General features: G+C 45.2%; 1 protein-coding gene across 1 annotated transcript in view; it reads left to right on the forward strand.

Annotated features, from left to right (window-relative positions):
* The window catches only part of LOC146854047 (C-type lectin-like), a 132,034-nt gene that overhangs the window by 34,600 nt on the left and 79,155 nt on the right, over positions 1–18,279 (forward strand). Inside the window, exon 3 of the mRNA XM_085650491.1 lies at positions 2,351–2,505. Coding sequence (XP_085506617.1) covers positions 2,351–2,505 — 155 coding nt within the window. The remainder of the gene's footprint in view (positions 1–2,350; positions 2,506–18,279) is intronic.

The raw sequence follows: 18,279 nt of genomic DNA on the forward strand, positions 1-18,279 counted from the left end.
CTGCCGGAAAACTGAAAGATGTTGGCGTCTAGACTATTCTTCAGGAAATAAAAGTCGCTATCGAGAGTCAATCAATGACTACAAAGCAGAAGTCAAAGCTGCTCAGGCTATATACTTTTCAAACAGAATCATCCTAGCAAAATCAAAACCAAAAGAAATTTTTCAAATTGTGAAAAAACTTACCAAACCCCCACCTAGCCTGTATGAAACAAAATCCACTACTCACTGCAATAACGTAGCTGACTTTTTCCACCAAAAACTTAGCTAAATCTACTCATCCTTCCTCCCCATACTTACCACTCCTTCAGTCCAGACCAATACTGTTATGGCAACCCCCCCCTTCAGCCTTCACCTACTCTGGACCACTTCCCCCTTCTGGACCTTGCAACCCTTGAGTCCGTGGCTCGGAAAGTAAAATCCGGTTCCCCCGACGATCCTGCCCCGCCAGACATTATAATGTCAGCATCCCAGACCACGCTGCCAACCATTAGGGGCGTCCTGAATGTATCTATCACCTCCAGCACTGTCCCTCTTGTCTGGAAACGGGCCATGGTCCGAGCATTGTTAAAGAAACCCAATCTGGACCCCTTAGATTTCAGCAACTACCGGCCCATCTCCCTGCTCCCATGGGTGAGTAAAATCCTGGAAAGATATATTCATCTCCAATTGGTGAACTTCTTAGAAGACCACCAACTGTTAGACCCTACCCAAACGGGCTTCAGACCTAAACACGGAACTGAGTCCGCCCTCCTTATGGTCACTGAGGAATCCAGAAAAATCCTGGATCAAGGAGGATCAGTGGCAGAGATCCTCCTTGACCTCAGCGCGGCATTCGACACGGTCAGCCATGACACCTTGCTGTACCGTTTGTCTAGTGTCGGAATCAAGGACCAAGCCTGGCTTTGGTTCAAATCCTTCCTGGAGGACAGATCCTTTCGAGTATTCGATCGTGAGTCTGTATCCAATAGTAGACCACTAAAGTGTGGAGTCCCTCAGGGATCCTCTTTAAGCCCCGCACTTTTCAACATCTATATGAGGCCATTGGCTGAGGTCGTCCGTCCATTTGGGGTCAAGATTATTTCTTACGCGGACGACACCCAGCTGGTGGTCTCATTAGTGCAGGAGGCCAACACGCCAATATCAGGCGGACTTGGAGAGTGCCTAGAGGAAGTAAAGAACTGGATGTCCTCATCATCCCTCAAACTAAATGGGCACAAAACGGAGCTGATGCTCCTGGGCCCCTCCAACCCCAGCCTCTTCAACTCCTTGTGGCCCCCCTGTCTAGGCACCCCTCCAGCACCCAAGGGCAACATCAAGAGCCTTGGGGTATGGCTGGACAGTACCCTCTCTTTCAACACTCAGGCCACAAAACTTTCAGCCACCTGTTTTGGCCTCCTCAGGACGTTGAAGAAAATCTTCCCCCTTCTACCCATGGAGGCAAAGCAGGTAGCTATCCAAGGTCTAATACAGTCTCGCCTAGACTTTAACAACGTGCTCTATCTTGGCGCTCCAGATTACACTTTACGCAGACTCCAGACAGTGCAGAACTGCGCGGCTCGCTCACTGCTTGAGCTTCCTCGCAGGCAATCAGTGAGAGACGGTCTGCTCAGCCTTCATTGGCTGCCAGTGCATCAGAGAATCCTCTTCAAGGACATGTGCATTGCCCATCAGGCCTTCTGGGGCACAGGTCCTGTGATTACTCGTGACTTAGTCACCCATTACCAACCCAACAGAAACCTTCGCTCAAGCCAGACTTTTATGGCTAAAATCCCTAGAATAAAAAAAACTAGGACTGGCGGCAGGACGTTTTCCTACAATGCCTCCAAGACCTGGAACACTCTTCCCCTACATCTTAGAGCCAATCCCAACCTTTCCTCATTCTGTAAGCAGTTAAAGACTTTCCTATTAAACTTTTCCCACTAACTCTCTGCTAACCACTCTACGAGGTTCCCTTTGTTATTTCTAGCGCTTGGACGCCCCTGGGCAGCAATTCGCGCTCTATCAATTTACCTTCAATTCAAAATTTAAATTTACCTTCAATTCAAAAGTCTGATCTTGGTCTGTTTATCCATTAATTCAATATTAGCCTTCTTCTATTATCTATAAGGATACAAAAAATTCTTCTTGTTCAAATGGACCATTTTTTAAATGCCAGGAGGAAAACACAGGAGACGGCCAAAAATTGAATTAGTTTAACAAATGTAATTAAATGCGAATTTGGTTGCAAGAAGAGGCATGCTTAGATATTTTATGTTTTCAAATTCTTGAATGAAAGTATTCAATGTTGAGCAGTTTCCTTCCAGAACTTAATACACTCTCTCTCTCTGCTTTGTATTTTGAATATTGCTAGGAAACTCTCAGGACATGACTGCACAGACACCAGCAGAAAAGAATGCCAATGAAGGGTGTCTCTGTGCTCAAGGATCGTGTGATTACGGATGGGTGCACTATAAGAACGCTTGTTACAAGCGATTCAATGACATAGTCTCCTGGCCAGAAGCAGAGGTAAGAAATCCACACATGGCCTCATAAATGTGTAGGCCTTTATTAACTAAAATTTGAAATGGTGATTGAATGTCACAAAAGACAGCTTGAGTTTGCTAACCATTTGAAAGGCACCACGTTGCAGTGGTGTTTGAGATGGCCCTTTTTGCAGGGTTATAGCTAAACTTTTTGCTTCTTCCTCCTATTTTTTCCTGACCTGCTGTTGTTGGTTTTAGGACTCTGGGCACTTTACAATTGCTGATCAATGCTAAAGTCCATATGCTCTCCATGTGAATTGTGTTATGGATTGGTGTTTATATGATTGGCATATTTGATTTACTTGTTAGTCCCTAGTAAAGTGCACTGAGTGTGCCAGGGCCTGTAAATCAAATGCTACTAGTGGGCCTGCAGCACTGATTGTGCCACCCACAAGAGTAGCCCTGAAAAGGTAACTCAGACCTGCCACTGCAGAGTCTGCACCAGTTTGTAACTGCCATGTCGACTTGGCAAGTGCTCCCACTTGCCATGCCTTAACCTTTTCTTTTCTTACATGCGAGTCACCCCTAATGTAGGCCCAAGGTACCCCTGTGGGCATGGTGCAGTGTATGTGGAAGGTATGAAATGCCCTAGTGTGTGTGGCAGGTCCTGATGGTGAATTACTGCCAATTTTGTTTTTCACTATTGCAAGGCTACCTGTTCCCATAGGACAGAATGGGGTTTGTTTATAACATCTTATAAACATAACTGGCCCTGAGAACAAGGTAGAGAAATAAAGGTTAGTATGCCTGGACTTAGAATCTAAAGATGCATCTTTTAGTGAAGGTGATTTTTACATTCTGTGTTTGAAAATACCACTTTTAGAAAGTAGGTATTTTCCTGCTCAGCCATGCAGTGTGCCTCTGCTAGGATGTTAATTGACTGTCTGGCTTGGGGATGCCAGGGGCTGGAGAGGAGCCGTGGCCCCATAGAGTCTAGATTGGTCAGGGATGAGCTGAATAGACCTGGGCTGCATTCAGAGTAGTGGGGGTAGTTGTCACTAGCAACTGAATAGGCCCGGTCTGCATTTAGAGTGGTGGGAGGAGATTTGCATTGCACCTGAATAGGCCATCTGCCTTTGACAATGCTGTCTCCACCTCCTGCTGGGAAGCTACACCAGAGAGAACAGAACTGGCTCTTGCTGGGCACAGACACTCTCTGCCTTAGATGAGAAAGGATTTTGGGCTATAAAAAGAGGAGCCCAAACCCCTAAACTTCAGAACTATTGCGGATAAAGAAGACTGCCAAGAAGAAGAGTTGGAGAAGATGTGAGGAGGAACTACCACTTTGCTGTGTGCTTTGCCGTGTTAGCCTGCAGTGGTTGCTTCTGTCTTGGGCAGTGAAAGGACTGGTCTGAACTTTCAGCAATCTACTTTCGTGAATTTTCTCCAAGGACTTGATGTAGAGCTTGACCCCTGTTCAAGAAGTCTCAGGAGCAGCAAAGACTTCCAGCTTTTCTGCCCTCAGCATTGGGAACTGTGTGTTTTATGCTGCAACAGAAGAAAAACCAACCCAACACCGTCTACAACGCTGCTGCCGACTCCATGTCCTGAAGGCAACACTGCAACATCGCACCGTGTGAGCCAACGGCAGTGCTTCAGCAACGACGACGACGCTGCTTGCACCGTGACCTGCCAGCACCGCGACGAGCACCGCATCACTTTGCACCGCAACCCTGGTCTCACGGACAACGGCAATTGACGCCGCCACTGAGCCCCTGCTCGCACCGAGACCGGAGGGCACCGCACGCCGCACCACCGCACTTAACACCGCAGCACCCGATGCCTGCCGACACTAGCGTTTCTGACTTCAACCGCGAGGAGTTCGATCTGCAACGCGTGTGACTTCAAGGGTCCGACGACTCCTGCACCAACCTCCGGAACTGATGCCTGTGGACGCCGTGCTTTTGGAAGCTCAACGAGAGGTCTTTCTAAAGATACTGTTTTACGGGTCCTCCCCACACCGTAGCTGGCCCGCGACTCCGTGGTCATCCAGAACTGTTTGGATTTGTTTGTTCATGACGCCGTGATAGCCCCAGAGGGAGCTATCGACTTCAAGGTACTGCTTTTCAAGGTTTTTGTGATAACTGATGATTTCTTAATACTGTATTGTGGATTTTTTATCATTTTTGGTATTTTCTTAAATATATTAAAATATTGGATATTTTTCGAAACTGGTGTGGTGTAGTGCTTACACTGTATTACTGTTAGTTATGTGCACATGCTTTACACACTGCCTCTAAGATAAGCTTGACTGCTTATGTCAAGCTACCAAGGGGTTATTTAAGGAGTGCAACTCCCTTATCCTGACTAGGAAGAAGGGTCTCTATTTGGACAAGTGGTGAATTACGTTGTTTAGTTAAAAGGGGCAATAAACTATTGTGGATGGTGATCAGGGCTGATTACATCCCTCCACCTCCGTGTCCTTACATAATTCAATGTATGGTATTACATCTCTTTACATATGTTTTATAACAATAATTATGATAGTTTGTTAATGTGCTATCTGTATTTTACGTATGTATAATAGTGATGCCTACCACTACGATCAATAAAGATATAGATATAGGAGAACAATTCAATATGTCCTGTCTATAAGTGTATTTTCATACATGTTCTCGAGCTACTGTACACGCAAAACTTCATAATGACAAGAGTGCTTTCAGTAAACAAGCATTGGGAATAACAATAGCTCACTCTTATTACAGAAAGAGCATCTTGCGTCAGTGATAAAAGTACATGAACCTATCCCTTGCGCAAAAATATCCATTCACCCACTCACTGACTCATTCTTGCATTCACCAATTTACTCACCCGGAATTCAGCCCATCAAAATAAAATCCTTGTGACATGAAAAAACCTTCCTTTTGTCATGTGGTCACATTTAGGCCTTGGCAGAAACACCACCACTTTACATGCACATGTTTAGACTTGACATCTTTTCTTGAAAGTTGACATGTCATAACAATTTTTGATTGTGTGCTTGAATGGATAGTGTTCCATGAAATAGCTTTGCTTACATTTCCACATCTTCATAGGTTCATTATCAGAACCTTGACATTCTGTACGAAAGCTAAAGTTCACACCACAAAATTATGTTGTTTATAATTGTTCGCTCTGCAACAGCTTTGTCAGGGTACAATCTTTATTATTAATGGCTGCCTGAGTGGGACTTCAACATGGCAATATGGGTGATGTTTCTTATATAAACTACATCACTCATTGTTACTTAGAGGAGCATTTCACTGAAACTGCTGAGGTCGCCCCATGCCAGAATTCCAGCACATCTGATTCCTGTTTTCCTCCAGTGAAGGATGAAGCCCAGCTCTTCCCCAAGATGGGCTTCCTGATGACACTTACCCATAGGTAATGGGAAAGTTACATCACCCTACAAGGATTCTGGCTGATTTACCCACCACAGGTACACTAGGAAAGGTAGCGCTATGTAGGAGTACAACATGTAACAGTATTTATATACATGTATATATTCTCTGTAACAGCACAATGGTTGAGTTGTTCATCTTCTTCACCATTCTCGTTGATGATCCCACTGTTCTGTTTCCTTTTATTGCAGCTCATGTATTTTACATAAGAATCATAATGCTTCAATGAATATTGAAAAGCCATGTTGTGTATTTCTTGTGTTTCTCTTTGGGTATGCATGAGTTAGTAAATGAAAAGGGTCTAAATCTTTTACCACAACTTTTTGGGAAATCAGGGTTCAAATGTTCTGAAGTTGCACATTCCACCTGTTACCTTACCAGGATAGGGGTACAGATGGTGCACTGTGAGCTAGCAGGACTAAGGCCGACGTATCCTGATGGTTTGCATAGAATCAGTCTTGCACAGTTCTAATGTTTATGTTGTCCAACAAATGCACAGTTTTACTGAGAACGTATACGCTGTATGACACTTTTAAGTATTATTAAGTCACCCTTATTAAGGCATCCTTATCCGCTAACAAATGAGTTAGAAATTCCCCTCTAAACCATGGTATTCTGGAGAGCTCAAAGAGCTCAAACAGCATTGCAAACAATTGGAATGCTACTGGATACTGGCTAACCATCCCCAAGCTAAAATAGCATTAAGGAAGGTGCAGAAAACATACTACTCTGCCATTATCTTGGCCAAAAGCCACCATTACGCGGAGCGCATTTCCTTGTCTAAAAATAATGCTAAAGAAATATTCTCTATTGTTCAGAGCTTTTTAGCTCCCCGCCCAGAACGGATCTCACTCCCAGCCTCGGACACATGGTGGGAGAAACTTTCCAGTTTCTTTATAGATAAGATCCAGCTGATTCAGGACAACATTAGGACTTGCCCCTCTAGCCAGGCAGGGCCTCCCCCCTTGAAGACCACTTTTGTCATTCCATCTTCATCTCCGTCATTGATGGCTTTTGCGCCGGTTGCCCTACAAGACTCATTGATGATCCTTAAATCACTAAAATCTGGTTCTCCGGCTCACCCCTGTCTGGTCAGGCTGTTGGCAGCCATAGCCGAGGTTGTCAATCCCGAGGTCAACTTCCTTATTACTACGTCCCTCCAGACCGCCATGGTGCCACCACAGTGGAAGCAGGCCAAACTTCTACCCTTATTGAAAAATCCGTCCTTGGACCCCTCCTTTCCTTCTAGCTACCTCCATATCTCCCTTCTCCCGACTGTGGCGAAAGTATGCTAGAAATCGGTTTACAAACAGCTTGCTGGCTTTGTTGAAACTTCGGGCCTGCTTCATCCAGCCTGTTGGACTTGACCCTTTTTGCAGGGTCATCCCTAAACTTTTTGCCTTCCTCCTGTATTTTTTCTGACCTGTTGTTGGCTGTTTTATGACTCTGGGCACCTTACCACTGCTGATCAGTGCTAAGGTGCAGATGCTCTCCCTATGGTAAAATGTATACATTCATTGGTGTCCATGATTGGTTTATTTGGTTTACTGTCAGCCCCTAGTAAAGTGCACCAGGAGTGCCAGGGCTTGTAAATACAAATGCTGCTGGTGGGCCTGCAGCACTGGTTGTGCCACCCACAGAAGCGGCCTAGTAAAATGTGTCTAGGGTCTGCCATTGCAGAACCTGCGTGCAGTCTGGTACTGTCGCGCTGACTGCGCAAGTGCACCCACTTGCCAGTCCCTAAACCTTCCCTTAACTACATATTAGCCACCCCTCTGGTAGGCCCAAGGGCAGGGTGCATTGTAGGCATAAGGTGGGGCATGCCCTGATGTGTGTGGCATGTCTTAATAGGGAATTACAGCCATTTTCATTTTTCACTATTGAAGGCTACCTGCTCTCCATAGGCCAGAATGGGCTGCTGGAATTACTACACGCTGTAATCCCAGTGGACTCATAGAGCATGGTAGAAAGTCAAGTTTAGTATGCCTGAACTCAGAATAATAAAATACTTCCTTTAGTAAAGTTTATTTTAATATCCTGCGTTTGTAAATACTACTTTTAGAAAGTTAGTATTTACTGACCTGGCCATTTCAGTCCGCCTCTGCGCTGTGTGTGTGTGTTCTGCCTAGTAACAGTGAGGAGCAGGGCTGGGGAATTCCAGGAGAATGGCTGGCTGCCAGGTGGTGGGTAGAGAGATTACACCAGGATGGGTGGGAGGAGTACACCTTGACTCTGAATAGACCTGTGCTCTGCCACCACAAAGCCGGCTCCGCCCCCTGTGGAGCGGCTGATGTCTCTGCCCTGCTGCTGAAAGGAAAGAGCAGAGTCACCACAACAAAGTGCTCCAAAACTGGACTGAGCCAGGCCCAGGCCCCCTGGCGACAAAGAACAAAAGAAACTTGGTATAAAGGAAGGAGCCCTGCTCCTAAGAAATCAGATCCTGTTTGCGCCAAGACGAACCTCTGCCTGAAGGAGAAGGACCTGGAGAAGCTGAAGGAGGAATACTGTCTCTCTGCCTGAGAGACTGGCCTGCAGTGGGTGCCTGTCTGCTGGAAGGAGAGGAAAAGACTAAAGAAAAAGACTTTGATTCAACTTGTGCTTTTAAACAATCTCCAAGGGCCTGCTTGTGAACTTGCCCCCTGATCTGCGCCCCAGGAACAGTGGGCGCTACCTTTCCCCCAGAAGAGGAGAAGCTGCTGGAAGCGATCCTGTGACGCTGACCCCCAGAGAACCTGTGTGCCCCTCTCTCTTTCCAAGCACCGCGACATCTGCCACCTGGGACTACCACGAGCACCGCAAGGACCTGTCCACCTGGTCCAAGCACCGCAAGTAACTGCCCCTCCGAGCCGTAGCTCGCAAGGCAAAGAAAAGAACCTGATCGTCTAAGCACCGAGTCTCTGCGACCCTGCGCCGCCGAGATCACCGCGAGGACCTACGATGCACTGGTGATCCCCTGGAAAGCCGACAGCGCTGCAACGCGCTAGGAATTGCCCCCGAGCTGCCCTCCCTTCCTCTGGGCACTGTCGTGTGGCTGGGACCATCCTCGAGTGTTCCACGAAGCACCGCCGCCCTCTGACTGCAAAGGACGACAACGCGACGTGGGACACCTCTTTGTGGACCCCCGAGGCCGCAGTGAACACTCCCCTTCAAGAACCAAGGTATTGTGACTTGTGCTCCTTGGTACGACCCGCACTTGCTCTGCCGTCCGTGTGCGGCGCGTCCCTGCATCTGTATGGTCCGTAGAGCATCAAAAGCATTGCCGGCGCTCACGCGGGAAGCATGAGGTTTGGCACAAGACGTCCAGAACGTGTACGACAAGTACCAACGAGGGTACGGTCCGTACGGTTCACGGCCAGCAGACGCGTCCCCACGCGAGAAGCGTGAGAAACGGCACGACGCGCCCAGATAGCGCTACGAAGCGTACCGGAGGCGCTACAAAGCGCACAACCCCCCAAAGAAGCCTATTTGGAATAGAACTGTGCCATTTTAAGAACTGTGGACTGCCTTTAAGCATTTAAGAGTAACTGGAACAGTATTTAAGCAAGAGAACTGTATTTTAACAACCTGCCTGAAGAAATCTTCTACATAAAGGATTTATTTTTGATATAAATACAGCCTTGTGTCTTTGTGTGGTGGGGTGGTGATTATTGTCTGGGACAACTTGAACGCTTAACCTAATGCCCTCTGGAATCTAGCCTGACTGCTCGCGCCACGTTATCTAGAGGGTGAGCAGGGGTTATTTTTAAAGAGGTGATCCTATGCCCTGACTTAGAGGAAAGGGTCCCTGTTTGTCGCAAGTGCATACCTGCGCCGACCAGAGACCCCGGATTCTAACATTCAGCCCAATCAGGATTCCGGGCCACATATAGCACAGGGACGGCTCTGGTCGAAATAACGGAGGCAATTAGCGACTGTCTGGACGGGGATGGCAGAGCAGCTCTGATTTTATTGGACCTCTCTGCCGCATTCGACATGGTGCCTCACTTCCTACTGTTAGTCCGTCTCTTAAGCATCAGCGTCTCTGGTCTAGCATGGAACTGGCTCAGATCCTTCATGGAAGATAGATTGCAGCAAGTTTGGCTTCCACCGGCTTCATCGACACCCAAAAAGGTCACGACTGGGGTGCCACAGGGCTCCACCCTGAGCCCGTTGCTTTTCAATATATATGTCACCCCCTTGGTTCATCTTGCTGAGGAGCTGGGAGCTAATATCATTGCCTATGCGGATGATACCCAGCTCCTCTTTACTTGGAAGGATAAAGACACTGACCCAGCTCAGACCAAAGATTGTCTCACCGCTGTCTTCAAATGGCTCGCAGCTGCTCAGCTCAAGTGTAACAAGGATAAGTCAGAGATCCTCTTGTATGGGTCATTCCCGTTGCACTTTAGGAAAGCACTGTGGCCAACAGACTACCCGCTACCTAAATCAGTGGGTTCACCAGTCAAGAACCTGGGTGTCTGATTTAGTGACGATCTTCGATTTGCTACACCCATAAAGAAATTAGCAGTTCAATGTTCTGGAACTCTGAAATCTCTGAGGAAGTTCGTACCCATGTTACCCAGGGAAGCGAAGGAAATAGTTACTCGCACCCTGATTCTCCCACGCATTGACTATGCCAACGCTCTGTACATTGGCTGGCGCGGATACTTATTGAGGAAGCTAAAAATGATACAGAATGCGGTGGCCAGAATCCTGCTTAATGTTGCAAGACGGGATAGTGTAAAAAATCATTTGCATGCTTTACACTGGCTCCCCATTGCCCAACGAGTTAAATTCAAGGCCCTGACCTTGGCCAAAGCAGCCCTTTATGGTTCCGGCCCGCTTTACCTCAGGAAACGTTTTAGTTTTTATATGCCAGGGAGACATCTGCGCTCAGCTTCACAGTGTCTGGCTGTGATACCATGTTTCCATCTGACAAGGATGGGGGGTTGCTCCCTCTCCTTTAAGGCTGCAGAAGCTTGGAACTCTCTTCCTTATGCACTGCATAGCTCCCAAGACACTAGGCTGTTTAGGAAGCAACTTAAAACTCTGCTGTTTATTTAATTTGCAGTTTCGGCCTTTAGCTCTTGTTATCATTTGGCTCCCGTGCCGGGACACTCTTGAGTAGCCGAGCACATTACAAATGTTAATAACATAACATAACATAACTTTGTACCCCACAAGGCAGTGTTCATGGAACTTAAAAGTAGTACATGTAGGAATTTGATGTTAACATATCCTGACAGTGAATACAACTCAAAACCTGTATTTTAGGCAGGTCTAGCTGTCCTATGAAGAATTGTATCTCAGTAATGGGGCCAGCTAGAAAAATAATAAACAACTATGTTAACAGTTATTAAAATACCAATTCAATGCTCAAGTCAGATTTTAATAAGTATGAAGGAAAAATAGAGAATGTTACCTTTTGGCTGACTAACATTCCTGGAGGCTGACTTACATTGGCTCTCTAGCTTCTCCCAGCCAGTAATTCGCTTGAATAGGTTTTAATAGCTGTGGAATGCTTCACAGCAGCAAACAATAGGCTGACCTGAATGGGAAAAGATTACTTTTGTGAATATGTAGGATAGGGCAGTGACCGTTCTTTATTACCCTACAGTGTCAAATCCTGTTTTAATGGCAAATCCTGCTTGGCAAGTCTGTTAGGTTCACATATTAAACTTAGGGCACACCTGTGGCCCATTGGCCTTGGGAAATCCGATTTCATCCACAGGAAGACTTTGACATTTACTGAAAACCGCCTTGAAAAAGCCCAAGGCCAATGGGCCACTAGGGCGAAACACGTGTCGGCTTGTTGCTTTTCCTCTCACTATTTATACCTGCATTGTTTGCCAGAAATAAAAACAACACAAGTAATTTCATTTTGAGCAATGTTCTTGATGTTGATTATCCACTGACGTGGACCAATTAAGAAGGCACCACCCTCCACCATTTCCTAACCTTGGCTTTTCAATGGCTCTTGGGTGTAGCCATTTAGAGGATTGTGCCACATATAAAATTGGGCCTTAACAACTGTAGTGCCGCAAGTCCAGAACTTTCCACCCATACAGCATTTCATATTCTGAAAGGGGAGAGTATAGGAGCCAAAACAATTCTTGTGGTTTCACTGTCCAGTTGTTAAAATACCCTGCTTTTGTTCCTCCAGATTTCTGTCTCAGGGTTTACTTATAATACTTAGGGCACACTGGAAACCTCAGTATTGGAAACATATTCATCTATACCAACTGTAACAAAAACACAATGATGGAGGCAAGTGCCAGGGGCATGAGGCCCACAAAACCAAACACAATATGTGAAATATTATAAATCGCTAACAAGATGTTGAGCATTAAAGCCATGTAAGATAATGTTGAAATGACATGATACAATAGAGGAAATGTAGCTGAGAAACAAAACTACAAAAAATATGCCCCAATTTGCTTTTGTGAAAGTATGTTAAAATAAAAGTGCGTTTGATTGCTGTATAGTTTAGAATGGAGTCACAATCAGCATTAGGATAGTGGAAAAAGTGGTACTTAAGGTACAAAAAAATGACCTGGACACAGATGGTGGAGAGCATCAACTCTGAAAGTAGAGATGTCAATTAGGAAAGGCCCACCAAATACTGGTGAAATGAAGACCTAAACTTTTAGGGCCATATTTATAACCTGGTTTGCAGAGCTCTTGCACAATGTGATGTTGTGCAAGAGCAATGAAATCCTGAATTCATATTTTTGAAGCCACGCAATGCTACGCAGCACTTGCGTGGCTTTGCGTGGCTCCAAAAATATGGGTAAGTGCAGTGCAAATTGCTGTGCAACGTAAGTCTGTCTCAGGTAGACGTTCCATGGATATTGTGTAGGTGTTCCCAAGCAACTCACATGGTATACTAACACATTCCCAGTTTTACAAGACCTTGTAAACTTGGGAATGCACCAAAAAGATATACCTCCCCAGGTGAGGTGTAACTAGGAGAAGTATCTTTATTTCTCCTTGTTTTTTCCTCTTTCTATGTGTGCTGCATTCTGCAGCACACATAGAACGAGGAAAAAACCTCTCTGGTTTTTTTTGGGTGCAGGAAGGTGCCCTTTCCTGGTGTGGTAGCATAGATTTACAAAAAACTCATTTTCCATTAAACTGGTCAATAAGTTTGCACAAACGTGGTTTTCAGGGCTTAATTTGAGCTGGTGGTTTCTGGTGCCCCGCACCAGCACATAATTGTGAACACCAGCACTTACGACAGTCTGCCACCTGATGGTGCTATCAAATGTAGAGCTGAGGACAACAACCGTTGTTTATTCAAAAACATGACAAATTACTAAAAACCTGCTGCCCAAGCCATTTTTATACCTTTGTGGGTTTGGAATAGTCTGACTTGTGACAATTGTAAAAGTGTGATGGTAAGTAGTCATGTTGGTACTTTTATTGACAGCGCTGCCAGGGGCACAGGGTGGTGCAAGCTGCAGTGGCCTTTTTTACAAATTTAGCACTGACTGATGTAAACTACGTGGTGCACAAACGATGTATGCAATTCCAGTTTCAGTGAATATTTTTGCATTATGCATCACAAAGTGTCTTGGTTTGTTTTGATCCTTTAGCAATGTTTGTTTCCATCTGTCTTCAGAATTTCAATAAAATATGTCTCATTTGCTGTGAGAAAGTGGATTATTTGTTGGGACAGATGGTAGTCCCCCTCAAGTAACAATGTAACGGTTCTTCTTAGGTCTAGTAAAGTTCTCAGAAATTTAAACCTGAGCTCAACCCCTGGTAATTATGGAACATAGGATGTCATTTTTTTTCACGCTCAGGACTTGTGAAACGTTAAGTATATCTTTCCTACTTTCTACATACCATGTGCCCTGCACTTTGGACATTTACGGCCTACCTTGAGGGTGGCCTACAAACACTAGGAAAGAAAGTTTAGATTTGGCAAGCAGTTTATTCTGCCAGGTCGAATTTGCAGCTTTAAAACTGCATACACATGCTGCAGGTTCAGGCCTGGAGACATGCTTTGCATTGTCATTTTGTGGTATCACAATATTTGCTGCAGTTAACTTTATCTTTAAAGAATTATCCAGTGAAGGCTAAGGACTGGCACCAGATTTCTTGCAGGACCATGAAATTATGGAATGTGTATTGTGTAAAATTAAATTTAAAAATATACTAACATAAAAATATAAATATATAAAATGTTTTATACAAAAATAGTATGTGAAGCATTGTTTTTCATATTGTTTCTAAATAAAGTTATATGCAAAAAACATTTCACATACATGTATGTATAGTAAATAATTTAACAATATATAAATAAGATTTATGTGAAACTGCAGAAGTGTATTATTAATATGTCAAGACACAGAAACACTGCAAAGCAACCATCACAAAAAAGCATACAATTACTCAATAAAACCAATAACTTGTCAAAAGCAAACCTCATGAACATCCTTTTATGAGCAATTAGCCAAATATGGTACTCGGGGTGGAAGATATGCCCCCAAAGGGCCTTCTCTTCCATTGCCAGCTCATCAAGGAATTAAGATCATCCCCTCTAAGTCAGTGCCTCAGCACCAGTTTTCTCAGTCAATAACTCATATTCCTTTAATAAAGGGGAGTTTTCCAGGTATATATCCCAAAATTAAAAGTCCAAGATGAGTTCCTAAAAGACAGCCCTACATGCCCTTGCCCTTTGCTTTAGTTCCACAAGGTCTGCCGGGTAAGGTCAGTGCCAACTTCAACTCTCCTATTTGAACAGCCTGAAGCTAGCCAGCCAAGCTTGGTCATCTTAAAATGATGTCATAGGCAGTGTTCATTCTGGCTCAGTGCTTGGCATGAGAACTCTTATGTTTGATGGTATCAGGCAGACACATGCAGTTGTGTCCTATATGCACGAAGGATGTAGTCAATACAGGCCAATACAGGGTCAGAATGGTAGACTTAGAAGAATGTGTAACAGCACACTCACAATCTAAACCTGCATTCACTTCACTTTGCTCTAACACCAACATCACAGGTCTCCCAAGTCCATTCGGAGCCAAAAGGGTTACATCATTGCTAACTCACACAACACTACAATGTAGTATAAGTTCTGGGGATTTAGGACAGGACATAAGGCTGTCAGGTAAAAGGAAGATGCAGTATCATGGCACACACATTGAGGTTAATCTATAGCATTCAGTAGAGAGGAGATATCTTTCTAGCTCAGAGAGACTTTTAGAACTATATGAAAGCCTGACCTAATTGGATCTTAGCTTTTCAGTGCTGAGATCATGGACCGTGGAGCGGGTGAGCCTTTGAGACCTCTTGTATATACTTTAGCATATACTTCTCTTTGTGGGCCAGCTTTTCATTTGTTTGTTTCAGTGTCCTTTGAAATCCCTTACTTAATAGTGGTCAATCCTTCCTCTTTGCCCCTCCTTTTCGTCAGCACAGAGCAGCTCCCCAGTACTTGGATCCTTTCACTTGGCCCATTGTAGTATCTGTTTAGGGACTGCTTCATCCTTTCTCTAAGAAGAAGGGCTTGATGTGTTTTCAGTGCTCCGAGGTCCGTTTCAGTAAAAAGGGCTGTAAATCATGAGGCTGATTTACAAGCCCATTGCGCCACTTTTGCGTCACTTTCAACATGGGAAAAGTGATGGAAAAGTTGCGCAAGGGGCTTGTAAATTTGCCCCTATGTGTTTATCTCGTTACAATTGCTGTGCATTCAAAGACCGAGGTCGGAGACACCTGTTCCCTGCCCCCAACCCCTCCCCATGCCATGGTATTGTTGCCTGGACTCCTGAGGGAGTTGCGCTGAAGCTGTGCACCTCGCTCCGGCTTCTACACATAAGCTGTAGCCGGCCTTCCCCTTACTTGGGAGTGTAGCTCTAAGGCGTGAGGTGGAAGTTTCAAGACTCCCTTCTTCCTCCCTATCTAAGTTTTGATTTGAATTCCTGCCTGCTCGCTCGCTTTCAGCATTGCAGAAATGTGTAGACACCCCTGAGATGACCAATGTGAGTTGCAAAACCCAGACTGGAGTCATGGCGGACCACTGCCACATACCACGGGATTCAACGCGCCCATGAAACCTGTAGGCGGGAGGAAGACACAACCTGGGCTGAAACTTTTCAGGTTCACGCACCCACACACTGCAGCTGAGATAGAGAGAGGCCGCGCATGAGAGGGGCTGTCTCTTGCATCTGTGATTTCATTGATTCCGGATTCACTGTGTTCATTTCTTATTTTATGTTCTCTCCTCTACAGTCCTCTGGGTCATTATTCATCGTCCCACGGTAAATCCCTGCAAGAGTGAGATTTTTTACTTCACATTCTATTCCTCTTTTTCTCCTAACTTTTTACTCCAATCCTTTTTGTTCTTTCACTGCACAACAAGTATTTAAAAAACATCCTGCTTCGCCTTTCTCCGTAATCCTACGCTTCCTACAACTGTTCTTTAATTCTGACTTCCAGATTGTGTTACACCAACCCCCGTGCCATAACCTCTTCGAACAATCCCTTTACATAGAAAGGCAGACATGCAGTTTTATGCCGCTCTATATTTAAAAGCTGCACTGTCCCTACTATGGGTGCAAGTTCTTACCAATTCTGGAGATAGTATAAAAATGTTTCCTAATCGAACACACTAAGATTATTTGCCATGCACAGCCAAACAGGGTGCACTGTGGAGCAAACAAGGACATTACACCACATATGTAATGCTGCACCTCTAGTGCAAAGTGGGACTCAAAATCTAACACTTATTCTGGTATTTCTGATAAGACATAGCCTGTGCTTAATTTGAGCCTGTGTTTGCTGGTGCTCTGCCTGTAACTAATTTTCAAAAACGTGAACTTAGTTTGCAGAGACTCTCACTGATTGTGTTTGGACTGAGCTACAGTTCCCCTCACTGCAGAGCAGAAGCTCACTGTGATATTTCTCATCTTTATTGAGCAATTTAATACCACTGCTTCTGTATTTGGTTGGGAGACGCTCAGTGTTCGGCCGGTTTATCGAAGAGGTATGCAGTGGCCTCTGATCCACTTGGCTCTGATTGCTTGTCTATCCTGGAGTCAACTGTCATGCTCCCAGGCAGAAGAACCACAGTGTGAGGGCACCCCAGCACTTTCCTCCAGCTCCATCCTTCATTCCTGGTGAGAGCTGCATGGCCGTTGGTGGCGCTCAGCTGATCCTGCTTAGTGTGCAGCACTGTCCTCCGCCATCCTGCAGCATACAGCCTGGATAAGCACCTTGAGCACAGGGTGCCCACCTTCACACAGGGCACTGCAGTGGCTGTTCTGCCTGGACTTTGCTCCCTCTTTCTGAACACAGCCCGCTGCGGGTGTTTGGGATCTCTTCTCAAGGCTGCAGATATTCCGGATACTTGAAGGAAATTTCTGGAGCAAATGAAGCAGCAGCAGCTGACACCCCAGCTCCAAATGGAGAAGCCGCGATGGGTTCTGGCAGTGATGTTGCTGTTAGTCAGTTGTTCAGATGGCTCCATCTCCTGGTAGTTGTTGTGCAGCATGGATTGTCTGCCATAGGAGGACCAAGAGGAGGCGCTTGTGGCTAGATGAGTCCATTATCTTGAAGAGACAGAGGCTGCAGGAACAAACAACATACCTATATTTCTTGTTACCATCCTAGTGCACTGAGCTGGCCTCCATGCTTCCCTGGCTTTCCCCAGCTGAAACATTTCAAGACAGGGGTGATGTTGTTCATCTAAAACCCAACGTGGTGGGATTCACCCATGGTGGTCAGACTGAGAACCTATCATGGAAGGTCCCAGCACATAATAATGCATTTATTTTTACAAATCATGCACTGTACATAAACCATGCTTGTCCTCGTCATTGTGCGATAAACGACATTAAAAAAAGCAGGACCATCTTTGCTGTCATCCTTCCTAAGTCAGTAAAATGAGTACCTGTTAAATAACGGCAATGGGAGGTTTTAGAACTATGTAGCTGTACAATTGTATAACTGTATTTAACCAGCCGTACTCGAACACAGCCTTGTGGCAGCGTTTTTTACATGTTTATAATTGTTTTGGTATTATATGAAACAGTACAACTTATTGGCTGGATTAGGAAGGATAACATGTTGGCTGACATGCAGAACACTTCAGTGGCGCTGATATGCTTGTGATCGGATTCTAAGCACAGGTTAAGTAAATTCATATTTGTAAAGCGCAAACTACTCACCCTTATGGGTCTCAAGGCGCTGGGAGCGGTCATGGAAATTTAGTGAGCTATTGCCCAGAGTCACATGGTGCTGAGCTGAGCTGCGCCGGCGCCCTGGCCGCTGCACCACACCTCTCCACTCCACTCCTATTCTGCCACATTTCTTTTAAAACTTCCTGCTTTTTCTCCAAATCTCCAATTAAGCTCCATTTACTTATGTGTTATTAATTGCGACATATGAAGAGA

Source organism: Triturus cristatus, chromosome 4_1 (assembly GCF_964204655.1).
Source record: "Triturus cristatus chromosome 4_1, aTriCri1.1, whole genome shotgun sequence".
NCBI lineage: Eukaryota > Metazoa > Chordata > Amphibia > Caudata > Salamandridae > Triturus > Triturus cristatus.